The 18,630-nt window shown below is 30.8% G+C and overlaps 4 protein-coding genes across 7 annotated transcripts in view; 3 read left to right on the top strand and 1 right to left on the bottom strand.

Moving 5' to 3' along the window:
- The first annotated feature begins 111 nt into the window (after positions 1-111).
- LOC139087833 (protein THEM6-like) lies at positions 112-4,547 on the top strand. Its single transcript, XM_070636753.1, has 6 exons — positions 112-364; positions 987-1,381; positions 1,720-2,598; positions 2,663-2,712; positions 3,114-3,497; positions 3,569-4,547. The coding sequence occupies exons 3-6, from the start codon at positions 2,442-2,444 to the stop codon at positions 3,623-3,625; spliced, it is 648 nt and encodes a 215-aa protein (XP_070492854.1). The 5' UTR covers positions 112-364; positions 987-1,381; positions 1,720-2,441; the 3' UTR covers positions 3,626-4,547.
- Positions 1,016-1,390, top strand: LOC139087901 (protein THEM6-like). Its single transcript, XM_070636872.1, has one exon. It carries the CDS (start codon positions 1,016-1,018, stop codon positions 1,388-1,390), a length of 375 nt encoding a protein of 124 aa, XP_070492973.1.
- On the bottom strand, positions 4,367-7,566 carry dx (deltex E3 ubiquitin ligase). Its single transcript, XM_070636751.1, has 3 exons — positions 5,757-7,566; positions 5,548-5,690; positions 4,367-5,491 (listed from the first exon to the last, which is right to left on the bottom strand). Exons 1-3 carry the CDS (start codon positions 7,272-7,274, stop codon positions 5,191-5,193), a joined length of 1,962 nt encoding a protein of 653 aa, XP_070492852.1. The 5' UTR covers positions 7,275-7,566; the 3' UTR covers positions 4,367-5,190.
- A 1,179-nt stretch (positions 7,567-8,745) lies between these two features.
- LOC139087884 (serine-rich adhesin for platelets-like) overlaps positions 8,746-18,630 on the top strand; it is a 39,391-nt gene continuing 29,506 nt past the window's right edge. For all 4 annotated transcript variants that reach the window (XM_070636848.1, XM_070636844.1, XM_070636843.1 and 1 more), the window contains exons 1-2: positions 8,746-8,900; positions 17,888-17,995. In XM_070636848.1, coding sequence (XP_070492949.1) covers positions 17,945-17,995 — 51 coding nt within the window. In that variant the 5' untranslated portion in view covers positions 8,746-8,900; positions 17,888-17,944. The remainder of the gene's footprint in view (positions 8,901-17,887; positions 17,996-18,630) is intronic.

The following is an 18,630-nucleotide window of genomic DNA, read 5'->3' as shown; positions in this document are numbered from 1 at the left end:
CAAAATGAGTGCGTATAAGTGTCTATGAGAGTGACTGTGCGGCTGTAAATCTCAAATCGCATCAAAAACATTTATTATTATTATTTTTTTGTGAGTTTTACAACTGGAAAAAACTACGAGATAAAATGAGCAGTCTGAGGCTGAACGTCGATTTGATCAAACGTTGATTTCATTTCACGCAGCGCAATGATGAGTGCTTCAGTGTCTGAAAGTTGGCCTTATTGGATAATAATTATTCTTTTATTGACAATCGGATGTGCATTAATAATTGAAGTCATTTACTTCATTCGAGTGTTCTTTTGTGTATTTTTTGCTCGATTTATTAAAAGAAGAATTCATATACTTGAGAAATGTGCGATTGGCGGTGAGTAAAATTCGATTATGAAAGTGAGAAGGTGTTTACAGTAACGTGAACTGTTTACATTGTGATATTTATCGACAATCATTGCGATACGATTGGTTAAATAAACTAAATGTGTGGAAAAGATTGTAAAGAATTTCATAACGGTAATTTAAAATTTGAATTGTATGAAAAATTGCTCAGTGTTGCTCAATTTTCAAATTTTATTCGCAGTTTAAAATTCAAATGCAAAAATTACGTTAATTAGCACTTTTCTCATATTTATTTCGGTAATAAAAGTCAAAACAATGACAAGCTTGTCAATAAAGCTATAACGCAATTTCATAAACGTGACGAAATCAAAACAAATTTTCGTCATTCGAGAGTCTCTCAGATTAGTCAAATACAGCGAAAGAATGGAAATAATCTTCAAAAAATACTTTAGACTTGTAGACTCATACGACACGATTAATTAAGACTGACTTAGAGATAATTATTATGCAAAGATGTTACTTTTTTATAATCAGACAATAAACACAAAACGTCTTTACGTCGGTAAAAACCAAACATTCGTAAACTTTCACATCTTTCGACAGCAAAAAAAAAAAGTTATAAACTGAGAAAATAATCATCTCATTTTTTTTAGGTATCTGCCTTACACGCGATATTGACGTAATGCTGAATCATATGAATAATGCAAGATATCTTCGTGAACTTGATCTTGCACGAATTGATTTCTTTTTAAGAACTGGACTTTATGATGAAGTGCGAAGGAATAAAGGCCAAACTGTTTTATTTAATGCAAATGTTAGATTTAGGAAGTTTATACCAATTTTTGGAAAATTTAAAATATCAACAAAAGTGCTGTATTGGAATGATGATAACTTATTTTTGGAACACAAATTTATTGGACCTAACGGCGTGATTCATGCGATATTTTTGTGTCAACAAATGTTTATGAAATGTAGTGCAGAGTCTATTATGGAGGCTTTATTGAAGAAAGGAGATCCAGTGCTGGAAAAGCCGGAAATGCCTATGGAAGTAAGTTAATTCTATTGCTGTTGAATGGTTTTCAATTTGAAACTTTGATGTGTAAAATCAAAACATTTGTACAGTTTTGATGTGTAAAATTTCAACATTTGTAAAGTTTCAAATTTAAATTTGATAAATACGTTAAAGTTTGAGTCGAGGAAAGTAAGAATTCAATTGACAAACTGAACAGCTGCAAGTTTGTTGCTTAATTAATTATAATTTTAATAATTATTATTAAATGGATGCAAATTGAACATGTGATATGACATGTGATCACAAACCAGTAAAATGACACAACTGACATGAATAAAAATAAATTTCATTTATTTTGCCATTTTCTAAATTAGGTATCGAAATTCCTAGAGCTTCAGGATATATCGAGAAAATCCCTTAGCAACTCTGTGTAGCACGATAACATGCAAAAACAATTAAATGAATCAATCAACCGAATGTATTTGGATTAACGATAAGTGGGTACAATTGGATGATAAACAAATGAACTACGCATGTGCGCCGACCATATGATTTCTATAATATAATATGAAAAAAGGAAAAAGCTTTCGCAATCGCCGTGTGCGAAAGTTTTCAGTCATCTTTCAGAACTCAATTCTTCCTTATGCAGGTCACAAAAAAATTTAAATAATTTAAGAAATTAGAGTGTAAGGAAGAAGCATTTAAGTTTAAAGAAGTCAATTGATATTGTTTAAGTTATAATTTTATACTATAAGTAATAAAAATGTGTTCGTTGACGATCGTTAAAGGAATTAAGCAACAAATTTGAATTTTATTGCATTTAAAATTTAATTATTTTATAATTTCATCAAAGATGGCTAAGAGAAAATTTTCATAAATAATAAAGTAAAAGTGTGCAAAAAGGAACAAAGTACTTCCATAGCAGTCAAAGTTGCATAAGAAAAAGTCACATTTTATTGATTTTTGCTCGTCGGTGACCTCGACCAAGGAAAAATTGAATTTATTGTTGACTGCATAAATGCATTAGGACACAGGAAGTAAGAACGTGTCAAGGAATTTAATTTTTATTGGCCGAAAATATCCAATTTCCAATAAAATGGGACTGTGTTCAATCTTGTGTATCATAATCATCATCATTCTCCTATTTTATTGCTTTTTTGAGCTTCACTATTTTCTTCGGATGATTTTGACACTTGTTCTTGCTCGATTTACTAAGAAGAGGGCTCACATTATGGATTTGACAACAATTAATAGTATGTAAATAATTGATTTATTGTGGCTTCATTTAATGAATTGTTTTCTTGTGCATTGCTTTAGGTATTTGTCTAACAAATGATATAGACACACTAATAACTCATATGAATAATGTAAGTAAATATTATTATTGTTATCATCACCAGGCAGAATCATTGAATCTGTCGATAATTTAATTTAATTGATAAAAGTCGTTATTGAAGTTCAAAATTTGAAATTTAAAGTTCAAAAATTTTAGTACACGAAAAAATGCTCAAAATTTAAGAAAGATTTCAATTTATGGACTATTTGATGACTACAGTAGGGTTTGAGACTCAGATACCAACCTAAATGTCATAAACTATATAAAGAGTGACACGATGACAGTAAATTGAAATGCAAAAAGCTTAATTTTACCAAAAGATTAAAATTTGTCAGTACTAAAAATTTGTAAACAAAGTTTTTGACCATTTTAGAACTTTCAATAGACGTCATTGATGATTGACCTATAAAAATTAATTCAATTCCATTCCAGAGTCGTTATTTACGTGAACTAGACTTTGCACGTGTTGACTTTTATGAAAGAACTGGACTGTACAAGACAATTCGAAATAAAGGAGGTGGAATAGTTCAAGGATCAACGACAATCCGATACCGTAGATTTATTAAACCTTATTCAATCTTTCAAATCACAACGAAAATTGTGTATTGGGATGATCAAAGTATTTTCATCGAACATCGATTTGTCGGCAAAGATGAATTTATTCATGCAATAGCAATATGTAAGCAGAGATTAATTAACTGTTCGGCGGAGGAAATTATGGATATTATGTTATCTGAGACGCCTACACATGCTGATTCAACTGAAAAGCTTGAAAATGGTGATTTGGTCAGGTATAAACCTGATTTGCCTTTAGAAGTAAGTTAATTGATCGATAAATTAATTCAAATTACATTATTGACATTTACTTCTTTTTCCTCCATCCACAGATATTGAAATGGAACGAATCTAATGAAATTTCTAGCGCAAATTTGCGGAAAATTTAAAGCTTTTTGTCAAACTTCTACGCTGAGCACGGAAGTTACTTTTAAGTTTGAAACTTGTCCTTTCATCACAGATGACAGGATGTTGTTGGATAAGACTTTGACTTAACTTGTATGAATTTAGTTTATTTTTTCTAAAATGAGAAATCTTAAGAATCTTAAATGCTGAAATAAAATCAAATTAACAAGTTAACCTAAAGAGTAAGAACAGACAATTTTATGAGAGACAGCTTGATATCTCCTGCTGATTTGGGTTGAAAGTATGTTATGTAGCATGTTAATGAACTAAGCGCATTTTAAATTTGTTTTCAAAATTTTGAATTTTTAACGTTTTTCAAAACTTTGAATTATTAACGGTTTTCAAAATTTTGAATTTTTATCAGTTTTTTAAATTTTTAACGGTTTTTAAAAATTAAATTTTTATTGGCTTACCTAGATTGTTTAGTCAGCATACCCAAAGTGCTACCATATCCCACGTTTATTTTATATCAATGCGCTTGAATTCAGACATAGACATGCTTTATCGACCAAGACGATGAAAATTGGGAATATTTATTGCAATTTTGCTTCCAAAAAACTGTCGCAAATGCACAAAAACCAAGCAATTTATTTTAAATTCTTTATTTATCAAAATATATATAAAAAATAGCTACATCGGATGTGTCTTTTTCTATAAAAAAAATACTTGTCTCTTAAATGTCTACACACATAAAATTTGAGAAATTGAATATTTCCTTACAAACTAAACAGATCAATAATTGGAAGATGCGTTTCATAAAGTACATATTATAATATTTTCATTTCATATCTTTAAAAAGTTGTTCCTTTTAAAAACAAATCACATCATTTTTAAAATCTTTATACATATCATTATAGTCATTTATAAAAAAATTCTCTTTTGTTTATTTGTATTGGCACATATTGTTGTTTATCAGAAATAAAACAAAAAGTCTTCGAAGTTGTCATTTCAATAAAATTGCATTGGCAAGTTGAAAGATATAATAAATTTTTAGGGGGGTAAGATAGTTTCAAAATTCTTGTATAAAGCATGCTGTGATTGAAAATTCAATTTGTTGGCTTCTTTATCATCTATTTTGACTCTAGAAGCCATACAATATTCAATTGTACAGTGCTAGCAGTGATTCTCAAACATTAGCATGTTTTGTGTGTCATTGGGAAACATCAGATCATGTTTATCCATAGTCTGAGCAACACTGGGTTAGACAAGAATCACGAATCTATTCTACCCCCTCAATAAATTCTATGATTCATTAGTTTTAAAAATATGGAAGATATGTTCATAGACTGCTATGATTGTAGAACGAATCAGTTGCATAATTAAATTAGTGTAAAAAATAAGAAGTGGAAGATATATGATAAACAGAAGGATTAGATCCATCTTGTTATCTGAGGCTAGTTCCCATCATTAAGTAACCAACCTCCTACTTTAGAGTTTAAATAAATTTTTGTGAGAAATAGTCTGCATAAGATCATGCAGGACAAAGTCATTAATCAAAAGAAATCCCTCATCGACATGCAAAGCACGAAAGCAGAATTTTGTACTATTTTTAATCCGTCACGCCAAGATGCACGAGTTGTTCCATTACTCTTTGTAGATATGTTGGATCTGGATACATTGAGAATTGGGTCTTGTGCTCAACACTTTTCCACACTACGACATCCTCCTTTCCGGTTGTTGCTGAACGACCAATTGAGAATAATAAGCCACGATCGAAGGCGAGTTTTAGAAATTTGAGAATCTTTCGACCTGTTTGATTTTCAGGAAGGTAGCATATTCTTGGAAAGCCGACAGCGAAGAAGGCTCGACCAGGATTTGGATGATTCTGATTTTGAATACCACTTGCAATGCTGCGAAAGATTGAAGATAAGCAATTTTCTTACTTTATGGTCATCATATAACTTACTTATAAATTATTTGTATCGTGTTGCAGTCTTCATGACCTGGCAGTGATTTTGGGATCGTTATCCAGCTCATCGTTCCTGGCGGTTGATTTCCTCTCTTATCGCCATAGATTATACCGCATGTTGGACATTCAATGTATAAATTCTAATGAAATAATTAATAATCCACAATTAATAAGAATTGGAACCAAAAAAAGTCACAAAGACTCACCTTTTGTAGATCACTTTTCTGACTTAAAATTAATTCATTAAGACAATTGAGATGCATTAGATGCTGACATCTTGATAATGACACAGTTGGATTCTTGGCACTGTTATCTCGGTGGAGTTCATTGAGGCAAATTGGACATGGCTGTGATGGTGGTAAAATGTCATTCACAACACTGACAAACTTTGAAATTTGTTCACTACTGGAATCGACACCAACAATACTGCCTTTAATTATCATATTCATACTCATACTACTAGATAAACTACTATGGCTTGATAAGAATACATCATCATTCTCGCTGCTTAATGAGCAATTTAAAAGATCTGATACAGATCCGTAACTTGTTTTTCCGCGTACTGAACCACCGCGACTATTTTTACTTCCATTACTCAAATATGTAGAAATTGTATCAACACTCGGTCGCCTTGAGTTTATGCTCACTGTTTCCATATCAAGCGTTGACGTACTACCATGGAGATTCTTACATAATGATTTTTTCGATGATTTATTACTGTTTCCATGACTCAAGAGAAAACCTTTTTTATGATTTGTATTATTATTTGAAGACGATTCTCCCTTGTCATGATGATTGTGATGATGATGAGAAAATATATTGAGATTATTGAGAATTTGTCGTGCAAGATTAGTTGGAGATGTTGTGGATTCAGAATTATTTGTTTTTGTTGGTTTTGGTGGTTTCGTTGATGGCTTTGTTGTCGTTGTTTTGCCGCTTGGAGGAATTGCAGACGTTACATGAGATGGTGCTGAACGAGTACTACCGGTTTGAGATATTGTATCGCCATAATTTGTCAGTCTAGGCGATGATGTTGAAAGTGCTTGCTGATGATGAAGATAATTTGACTTTACACTACGTCTATTGACCGAATTAATTGACATTCTACTTGTACTTAAATTATTCGTAGGATTTGCAGGATGAACAAAAGTTCCAATTTGTTTTGTATTTAATACCATTGATGATTGCGTTGAGTTGATTGCACTTGGAAGTTTTGTTAGTGGATACGGTGCTTGAGATACTCTACGAATTTGACGAATCGGTCCACTTGGTTTGCGTGTTTGAGTCATGTTTGAAAAGTCTATAATATATGGCATATGAATATATGATGATGAAATGTCGATTTGTTGACTTCCATTCGACCATGCATCCTCTATTAAACATTGAATTTCCATATCATATTGGTGCCATTCACTATTTGTATTACCAGAATATTCCCATCGAATTCCTTTCCCTGCAGGACTTGATGGATTATAAAACTGTCTTCGTACATTTACTAAAGGATGCTCAGCATCTGGTTTCTCAGAACATTGTTTCATTGTTCTTAAATTCACATAATATTCAATTAAGTTTGCATCGGAATCGCCGAGGAAGACTTGGGTCAATTTCTTTGCATACGCTCTCTCCAAATGCTGTGAGACGGATGATGAGTATGGTACATATTTATTCAATAAAATTGATTCTACTTCCCATACTACAACAACGCAGTTACCATTCGAACCCATTATAGATGATTAGCGACGTCGTGATTTCGTGATTTAAGCGCAAAAAATACTTTACGGATAGATATAAAGAGTATTTGTTTTCTCTAATGTCTAATATTCATGTTTGAAAAAGTTCATTGACTTTGTTTTCACAAAATTTAATTTCAGATATTTGCACAATCTAGTTGATATTTAATACTGCACTTATGTTTATTATCTTAAGAACACATTTCACTCTTAAACTAAACTAAATTAACGGAAACATAATGAGATATAACTAAGGAAAATCAAATTTATAATCAGGTGGTTTACAAATTTCTCTAAATAAAAAATTTCGTTTATTTCTAATCCGATGTCGATGATGCTATGATGATAAGATGAATTTCAGATTAGTTCAATTTTTAATTGATGATTCTTGCTGATTTTTGTTGTTAATGATTGTATATGACTTAATAAAGTAAGTTTGATTCATGAATGGCACTAAGTATCCTTAAAAATCATGAATTGTTTAAGTAAACAATGTTTTTGTAATTTTTCCATCAATCGTTGAAATTTGAACGAAAACTTGACGAAAATCAGAAATTTAAATTTTAAAAATACGTTACATCTAATTCCTTAATCCAATAAGATTTATGCTTGCTATTTTAATAATCTTATTATTGTAGTAGATCGTATCATAAGAAAAACATAAATATTCTAATAAGAAGACTATCTCATATTTTAAATATACGCAATTTAAAAACACATGTAACTTGATTCATAATGATTAACATGTGTCAAATTAATGTTCATAATAAACATAAAAAATTCTTTCCATTTCTCCTTTACACCATTCTTCGTCACACTGAGATGTATATACATCTAGGAATTTTATGACCCTTGATCTTATTTAAATATTTACAAAAAAACTGAAGAAATGAAGAAATTCTCAAAGAATAAGAAGAGACGATAAGAAGGAATAAGACAAAAATGCAGCCAAAGGAGAAGAAACGAACAAGTTCAAATGATGATGATGACATCATATAAAAATATGCAGTTCGCATCGTCGTCGAGTTGAACTGTATTATTATTAATATGACTGTGTATGGATGTATTTAAGGGCTTTCCATTAAGCTGCTCTTTTGCTGTGGTGACCGCAAAATAATACGTAAAAATTGTGCCTCATTTTGCGTCAATGTTCGTCTGAAATTCATGTACCGCATATAACTTAAAAGGCGATTATGTGTTAAAAAAGGCAAACACCATTACAACCATCAATAAACCTTACATTTATTTTTCTGCTAGTTGCTGCTGCTTTATTGAGAGAGTCATGCGAAAACTTTTTTTTTATTTATTTATTATTTTCATTTCATTAATAGAGTCAACCAGACGCAATTGGGATTTGATCTCGCACACTTGATGCGTTTCTTCTAGTGATCTGTGAACTGTGAATATCGATGACATTGTGATAAAAATTGACGATTCTTGTGCAATATTAAGAACGTGATAACGAATTTTTATATTGAAAATTTTTAAAATTAAAATTAAAAATTTAAGCAACCTTTGTGAAATTTTGAGTGAAAATAAGAAAAAAAGTTAAAATAAAATTCGCAGAAGCTACAGACTGAAGATAGCTATCAATTAAAGGAACTTTCTACAATTCAAAAGGTAAAGATATGTTCAGGCATGAACACCTCAATGATTCTTAATTACATATAAAACGTATAACAAATTATATATCTCAATGAGCTTAATAGCTAGTTTAGTTTGTAGGCAGTAGATACAAATTGATTTAAAATGCATTTTAATTTACAATTTTATCTGAAGATTACGATCGGATTAAAATCATTAAATATCGTTGAATGACTAACTTAGCATTGTCTAATGACAATAAAAAATCACCCAATTGTGGTGCCACTTCATCAAATATTCATCAATGTATCCAAAACAGATGTCCACAAAAAACGCAAAATGGTCATTTTTGGGACAACAGAAAGTCTTTTCATGTTCACCGCACAGTGAGACACTTTTTAAATTGCTTTTAAAACCATATCTTGTAACTCATTAGCATGTCCAGTCTCTTGTTTTATTCGCCAGTGAATGTACGATGATATGCGTTAATTGATTTACAAAATGTTGTAATTTATTCATGAAATATTATCTCGTCCAGTTGGATGTTTGTAAATTGTGCTGCATAAATTTCTGATAAATCAAACTTATTGTGGGCTTATTTGCTATGCAGTGATAAAATAATGATGACAGGATTGATGGGATAGAATAAATTATTGGAAGTTTTATTTTTTTGGATTGTAAATTAGAGGGATGGTTATGGTGATCAGTAATTGATGCTTATTAGTTATCATAGGATTTAAACTTAGACTTTTTAGACAAGGTGATCTACTTGTGGATATAAATTAGAGTTCATACAGAATTGCATCAAAAAATTGTAAAATACAGTCCTCTGCCGTTTATGGTCGAGTTCTAGTTTGTTATAAACAGTGACTTAGTCATATCCTTTCGACAATCTTGTGCTGCTAGGGAAATTATCATTAAATCACAATTCATGTCTCAATTCTCGCCCTCAAAAATCACTCAAAAGCCTAAAAAGACACTAACAGCACTTAACAGACATGATCTCCTTTTCAAAAACAGCTTAATGTGTCTAAATAAGCCTCATTTGTCGTTAAAAAGTGCGTTAAAAATTGATTTATTAGTTCACGTGTGAATTTTTAGTCTAGAAATGCCAACAAACCTTTTTTTCACTTCTTTTATAGACGGTCACATAAAGATTTCCTTATTTGGATGTTGTCAGTGCGTTTGAAAAATACGTGATCTTGTGGTGACCAACAAAAAAATTTCGAAAATTTAAATACCACAGATTCATATTAATTGACTTTATCTTAAGAATTTCAATTGGTTTTATTTGCCAAAATCAATGCAAAATGTTAATTCCAGTCATGTATGTTGACTAGCCATTTTTAGGCTTTTATCCATTAAAAACATATTCAACGATTAACAGTTCAATATTTTAATCTTAATTCTCAATATAACTCAATCTCTTATGAATATTTTTACAAGAACAAACTTTTATTGGACTTCCATAATCGGTAAATTCGTGTTTGTATTTATTATCATAATTCTAATTTGGATTATAGTCTATTGGATGTTAATTAGTTTATAACAAATGATAAAATTTATTTGACATGTGATTTCGATAAATTTAAAATTTAATTAATTTATTAGGATTTTTTTGAGCCAATTTAGAAAACAAACATGCTGTGTGTGTTTTTTGCAACTTCCAATTTATACAATTTTATGTGTTTTATCCATTTATGTGCAACTTGTTTGCTCTTGATATATGTTACATGCTAAAAGACTGCTGTACTGGGGTAATTAAACTTCATATCTAAGATTCAGATCGTTGATGAACTGCTAAGGAGAAAAGAAATGTTTCTAGACACAAGCTACTCACTCAAGCCTGTGTGTGCCTCTATAGACAGGAATTTATTTTTATCATTTTATGGAAACGACGAGATTTTTTTATTCTTTTTTCGTGAGTGAATATTCTGACAGTTTCAAGGGCTTTGGTGCATTCATGTTGGTATAAGAATTGTTTAATGTGAATTTATTCTGTATTAATTTGTATACTATAAATGTGAACGATGAATAGGTCTGTGTCTTTAGGGATTTCTCCATATCCAAATGCTGGCATTTTAATTGTTGGATCGTGGATCTGATGGACTTAAATGGTATATAAAGGAATTCTATATATTTTGTTGAATGTCATGTGCTTGGTTATGTCACATGCTATGGTTAGGTCATGCAATTGGGCAGAATTGTGAATCAGTCGTTGTTATTGACTGAAAATTCAATTAATAAAAGTAAGGACCTTTAAAATTGATTTAAACGCATCAATCACATCGAACCTTAATCAAATACATTGTTGCAACCTGTCTCTAAATTGATTCATATAAGTAAAGTTAGCTACAAGGATGTCACATCCATAAAAATCCGAATGCGATCATTGAACGATTCTCGGATTTTGTTTTGTGTTTCATTGAATGTATGATTGCAATTCCATGATTCATGCATATTTGCACTCATACGAGTCGTTGACATAATTAATTCAAGTAGCAAAGGAATCAATCACAGAAATCAAATTTCAATCGTATTAAAGGAATTAGGAATAGCTTTCATCAACTTGTTCTAGAATAGTAAAATCAATCAGCTTACGTTAATGAGCTTTTATAAATTGATCTGAATAATAACAATAAGAGGAAAGAGGCAAGCCCTTTTCTTGAAACGCCGACACTTCCTTTTCTAGTCATGAACGCGTGCACATACGGTAATAATATTAATCTACACGCCAAAGTGATTGAGACGAAAAAAATATTCAGATATGCATAAAGTAGAAGTAATTATGGAATAAAAAGGAGATAAATTATGATGACCTTGTCAAAGATCATAAAACATGTTTCATATCATTCGCCTTCAGTCGACAATCTCCTTCTCTCTGTCACTCTCTTCAGCAATGACTGCTTTTTTGACATATTCGTGAATATTATATTTATTTATATTCATCGAAATTAATAACAACATTATGGACATCTACAAAAATTGCGCATTGAGAATTTGGAAAGTGATCGTTAAGGTCACAATGTAAACTTTTAGTTAGGACCAGAAGTGCCGAAAGCAATTGCCAAAAAAAATCAATTTACTGTCATTTCTCAGTGTTTTAATTTTCAACTACATCTGTAAATATTATTCGGTCAATAATATTTGGCTGGACAAAAACAGCAGTGAACATGTGTTCGACTTGTTACTGCTGATGCTTCAACCTTCCAATTTCAATAATATTCATGAACTCTCATTCAACACTGCGCATTTTAATTGAACGAACAAAAAAGAAATTACACACTTTGTAAATAGGCAAAAGCCTTTTTATTATTTAATCACTGACATTGCCTTTTATGGAAGCTTTTTTTTCTTCTCTCTCTCTTCATTCGTTTCTTTGACTAAAATTTCATTGCAATTCTTTTTCTTCTTCTTGAACTTCACTTTTTTTAATTTTATTCATTGATTTTATTTTATTTCTCAATAAAATATCAATATCCATGTAGATGGGGAATTCCGGGGATTGATTTTATGATAGCTCTAATGCAAGGTGCTTTTCAAGTGCTAAGCTGATTGTAACTCCTTTTATGAAAGGATTAAATGTTATATCTGATTACGATGAGATTATATTCTTCGAAGTTTATGGATTTGAATATTTTTAAGTACTGGATGTGGAAATTATCCATGTAAATAGTGCTGTACACAGAAAGATATTATTTGTTTCTATTATCTTAGTGCTTGAAAGTTGGAATTTCAAATTTTTGTAAATTTTTCCAAAATAAATTTGTTTTCTTATTTTTGCAATTTAACAATTTAAAAGATGAACGTTAAGAAAGGGGCAAGAAACTATGATCTGTACTAAAAATTCAAATAATATCCGTTAAATGTTTCTCTATTCAGCACTATCTGTCAATCATCCAAACACACAATTATCTATGGAATTCCCCACATTCATTTAAAATAGTAAAAATAAGAAGAAATTCCGATGTCACTGACAAGATTTGCCAATGCAATAGTCAGTCAAAGTAAAATTGAACTTTGCGACTAACAATAGTCCTTTATTTGTCATGAAAGATTAATATCTCATCAAGTATTTTGTATATATTTCCAAATTAAGATATAATAATAAATAAGTGTACATGACACAGCATGTGCAACATCCAAAGTACTTGAACTTTTTTGGTGATTTACATTTTTGATAGATGTATGCTAAGTATTTAATAAGCATTCGTAGGCCATTCTAGACGAAATGTCAAGCATGATTTATTTAAATTGAAAGGCAATTCATCATAACATCTGCCTTGATTTCTTAATTATTATGAGATTTATTAGTTTACATCACAACATATGCTATTCCATAACGGATCACTTGATACTCAACATTCGATGATGTTCTGATTCAATAGCTCATAATTGTGTGTAAGATATCAATTGATCAGTCTGTATCTGACCGTCTATGTGTCTAAGGCACGCGAATTTGTTGGCCATCCAAAATTGAGACATCTTTGAACATTTTAGACTTTGAGTCGGGTCAGATTTCCTTGGAAGGCCTTGATGAATTCGCGTGTTTATGTTGCCAAGAGATGAATTGCTTTTTAGGGGAAGTGATCATATGCTGCACAAATTTGAGTTATTTAAGGAATTCAATCCTTCAAAAATTGCAGTCTAAAAATAAGAAAGGAATGACAGGTCATAACATTATCATGCTGTGATCTTCAATGAGTTCAGTTCTGTCTGTATTTTAGTACTTTTACAAAAGTCAATGATCAAAAGTGAGTAATGTATATGGAATTTTATTTATATTCGCACGTACCATATGTTTTGAAATTTTATTGGCCTGCCGTAAGGACATGTTGACTTGTGATTATCAGTAATCACGCTATTTCCATACGGATTTTATGATCCAGTACTTTAGTTCCATAGTAAAATTCCTTCTTGACAGCAAAACTAGTAATCATGTGTCCATAACTTCTGGAATGAAAATCTATAGCTTAAATAATAGAAAACTGATTGCCGCTTGACCGTAAGGGCATTTTTCTCAAGGCTATGTATCATGTGGGTATGAAAAAGAACAATATTGCAATTTAGTAAGTGATTTATTGGCACACATAAAATAAAAATTATATCGACTACGCCATCTTTCATAACATACGGCAATAAGTGCTACTTCATAAACAACAATATTGGAACTCAATTTAAGTACAATTGCAGACATGTCCTCCCTTTATGGAAATCGCATGAAAAACACAATTAATTTTTAATTTAAATATTATCTCTGACTGACTAAGTTGTGAGAATATTTTAGGCAATTCACGTTCTTATTGAATTAAATTAAATTTAATTATAATTCATAACAGTAATGTACGTATAAACATAACATCAAAAATAGCCTGTCATTAGACTTAGAATAGCAATACCGCGTCATTTAATCTATAGTGGGCGATATGACACGTACGAGCGTGAATTAATTCAACTTTTCGATATTGTAGTCTTAATTTAAGTTAACTTAGTCGTGTCGACGTGCTGACTAATTGATCAATTAAGAATTTATGATGAATGTTGTTTGTGACTACCTAGAAATGACCAAAATCACGATGATAAGATGTTTTTTTGATGATATTAGGGATGTTTAGAATTTTGAGCATAGGCATTGAAATAGAAGTTGTAGATTGTCAGATAAGTCACTTTAGAAAGGCGTTTTGCTGCTTCCTTAGCATTTAAGGTGACTAAAGCATCACCTTATAAATTAATTAATTGTTATTTATCACAAATTTACGTCTAGTATTAATCATGCACCGTTTAATCATACCATATTTACTATGCAGTACTTAAAGCAGTCGCCTAATTAAGACTAATCTCTGCTAATAATAATGAATCAAAAATGATCTTTATTCCACCTATTATAATTAAGGAGCTTTTATTACATTATAAAAATGGTTACTTTTATTAAAACTGATCATTCGATTAATTGCATTATTTACTTTATGGACACAGCTGTAATTACCGCGATTCTGAGAAAAATAAGATTGGATTAAGTTGAGGGAATTTCGGATAATAAACCTGATTCTTGTAGTTCCTTAACGATCGACTGGTCTCTGGTCTCTGGTCTCTGGTCTCTCGATCGACAAAAGGTCCAGTTTGTTTGTACAGAAGCTCCACGGTGTCAAGAGTTTACCGAGTCTTTGTCTACTTTGTGAGCGTTAAGATGTGAGTTTAAGACAATCACTCAATTACCAATCAAACTATCATCCAAATTGTAGCTCTACATAGTTGCAATTTTATTAAAATTCCTCATGATTCTCCACGGGCAATTCATCGTATATGACCATTAGAATGTGACTATTAAATGACACGAATAAATTTTAACCTCAAAATTTTTTTTTTGTAAGCTCCACAGACACATGATTTATTGCAAAATAGCAAATTGACTCAATCGAATTAATTTTAGCGCTGAATAAATTGTTTCCAATAAAGTCTCAAGGAAGAACTTATAATTCGAGTCTAAGTACAAATGTGGTGTAAGTGATGTATATTGTGCAATCACAACAGACTGCAGATTCCCGTTATTGATAGACTTGCATCGCTAAATTTGGAAATTTAAACATTTTTTTTACAGTTGATGATGATCTCATCTCTTATTTTTATTTTTCTCATGCATCGATACTTCAGTTATGTCGACTTGAATAATGCCAATGATCTATGCGATTACAGCATCTCTAGGTTTCTCACTCACTTCTTGATACAATGTGTGTATATACAACAGCAAAAAATAAAAATAATATATTTTTCACATATATGGACACTTATTTATACAAAATCGGCCATCATTGCCATTTATGGTTAAGCCGTTTGCCTATGTTTTCAGCTCCATCAGTAATTTTTTGTTTCTTATTATTTTTCTCTTGAAAAAAAGCTTGCTTACATGCAATTCGATGAAAATCAGTGATTTTGTAGACTAAAAGTAAAGTCACACAGCACATGGTTGGATATACTAATTTTTTAATTGCATGAATATTTGAAATTTTCATCTGACTTCCACGAAATCATTGAGTGCTCCAAAAAAAGCCATAATATTTGCATGACTTTAAATTATAAGTTCAACGGATTTTTTTCTGGTAATTGTTACATGCTTGTGCGTTGTTGCACCCAAATTGATATTAATTTATGTGTACACGACACAGCTGTAATAATAAATCTGAAAAGCATACACGACTTTATTCTTAATAGCAATTAATTGAATGAAATTTACATTTTTATTGTCTTGTTTGTATGTACGCATGTAGTGTCAAATCCGAATGCAAATTTCCATTTTTTGTGTTTTGTTTTGAGGCAACTGTTCTATTCTATACAGCACAATCATTGTGGATGTTGAAAGGCAATTCATTCATTCACTTGAACTTGTCACTGTATTTTTTTTCTGTTTTTGTTTACTGTTGTTGTCTATAATTTTGACATTGAATGTGAGTTTATGAATGAAATGGTTGATGAGAAGATTTTTGGAGTGAATTATTGCCATCGTCTCTAGTTTGTTGAGTTTTTGGACTGGAATATTATTCTTGATTGTTCTTGGCAAGTTATGTAAGCAGAATTCTTAATATACAATCCTGTGAAGCATTAGTTAAAAGATCCGGCATCAAATCAATGTCAAGTCGATGTTTAGTCGGGTTTGTTGACGATATCGACCTAAATATTCAATCTTTAGATTCTTTTGTAGAAAGCATCTCTTTGAGTACTCAAAATAGAGCCTAAAATCATCTAAATTACGTTATATTCCAACAATCTTCTCCATAAATCTACAGCCTTAACTGTCTGTAATTCAAAATTTCACCAACTTAAATCTTACACAATCCGTGCTTTATAACTACATTGACACCATAAATTGCACTTTCTTTATTAATTAAGCAATTCAGTCTCCTTAAAATGGAATTAAAAAGTTTCTCAAATATTACTCAACAGCAATAAAGATTCTTAAATTATGGACTCCTGCAATATAAGACTCGTCTCGTCTTTCAATTTAAATGACAATAAATGATTTACCAAAGAAGGTGGATGCATCAATACGGATATTATTGATATCATCGGAATGTTTCAAAGAATTTGTATTGAATTACAGACGTTAAAGAGACCGAAAAATGTTTTGTGCATGGATTTTTGAATGATTTATGGGAGAATTACAGAATTTCTTACTGGATCTTGTTTAATTTGAGAATTCGGAATCAATTTCTGGTTTTTGGAATTTTATGGCATTCCTTTGTTAGTAATTAAAGGGAATTTGGTGATCAGATTACTTGTTGATGTCAATTTTAAGATAAAATTGTGAAGTTTCAAACCATTGAGTCTTTTAAGACGAATAAATTTGATTCTTAAGCAAACAAAATATTTAGCACAGTATAAATTTTAAAGAGATCCAAAACGAGAACTTGATACAATTTTAATAGCTCGTATGGATATTAAAGGAATATATATTAAAAATATTAAGCAATATAAACCATAAATTGACCTCTTAGTGTGGACACTTTTCCGCCTTCTCAGAAAAACTGCCTTCTTTATAGAAATTCCAGCAAAAAAGTCTGTATTTCAAAATTCTCATACCATATGACACAATCCTCAAAATTTCATTGCTTGCTTGCTTTTTTTCTGCATTCATTTACTTGTCGATGATGTAATAGCCGTGTGGAAATACGAAGTTATGAATGAAAACAAGCAAACTAATATACATATTGAATGATTTCATTCTAAAGTAAAATGAGAATAATAAAGTTATACTTACAACTTTATTTGCTGAGACTAATCGTATTAACAGTAAAGCACTCAACATCTCAAATGCTTGACAGGAACGACAGGTAGTTCAGTAATCCTGTCACGAGCTTTATTATGAATCAATTAGATGTTTATATTGATTCCGCTAATGGATAAGTGCCTATTGTCTCTTTTGGCCACCGGCTAAACAAGCTTGCTCTAATTAAAATTTATGCAAATTGTGTTGTCATTTTCGTTATCTCTTCATGGTCTATAATGAGCTAATAATTTTATAATTTCAGAAGAGTGGGCAGTTGATCGGAAGTTGCAATCGAGACCTAACTTCAACAAGCTGAATTATGGCTAGTGATTTGAGTTATATCAAGGACGAAGATCTCCTTCGCCAAATGGTATGTATGGCATGTCAATTATTTAATTTCTTTTCACTTATTGTAAGCTGTCAACATTAATCATAGTAATTGCTTGTTATACTGCATTTATCCTATTAATGAATTCAACTCGTTGCGTGCTCGTGTTGATTAGAATCTAAAATGAAAATACAGAGAGTGGGCAAAAACTAAAATATTTAATGCCATTTCATTTTTGGAATGATTCAGAAAATTGTTAAAATATTAATTTTGTTGAGAATATTATACCGCACATGAGAAAGAAAGAGAGATCATCCTCAATTGCTGGTACGAGTTGTCCACCCACCTAACAATGTATAATAATTGGAAGAATCGTTTTGGTAGACAATAAAAAATGTAGTAGGGAAGGTTGGTTTGATATTTGTGATTAGAAGCGCATAGAGTTGAAATAAGACGTGGCTTCGAAAAGTTTGGCTGACACTGAATTTTTATGAATTAATAAAATTTTTAAAAAAATATAAGTCATCAGAGAAAAAATAGAATGTAGTCCGGGCGTCAAAAATTTTATAAATTTAGAGATTTGAACTCTTAACTTAATGTATTCTTAAACAATTCATTTATTTCTTATTAAAGTCTTATTAAATATCAGCAAAAAATCAATTTAAACAATGAAGTCG

Source organism: Chironomus tepperi, unplaced genomic scaffold, assembly GCF_022539635.2.
Source record: "Chironomus tepperi strain 1889 unplaced genomic scaffold, CSIRO-AGI_Ctep_v1 contig_137, whole genome shotgun sequence".
Classification (NCBI taxonomy): Eukaryota; Metazoa; Arthropoda; class Insecta; order Diptera; family Chironomidae; genus Chironomus; species Chironomus tepperi.
This window is presented reverse-complemented; position numbering and strand designations above follow the sequence as displayed.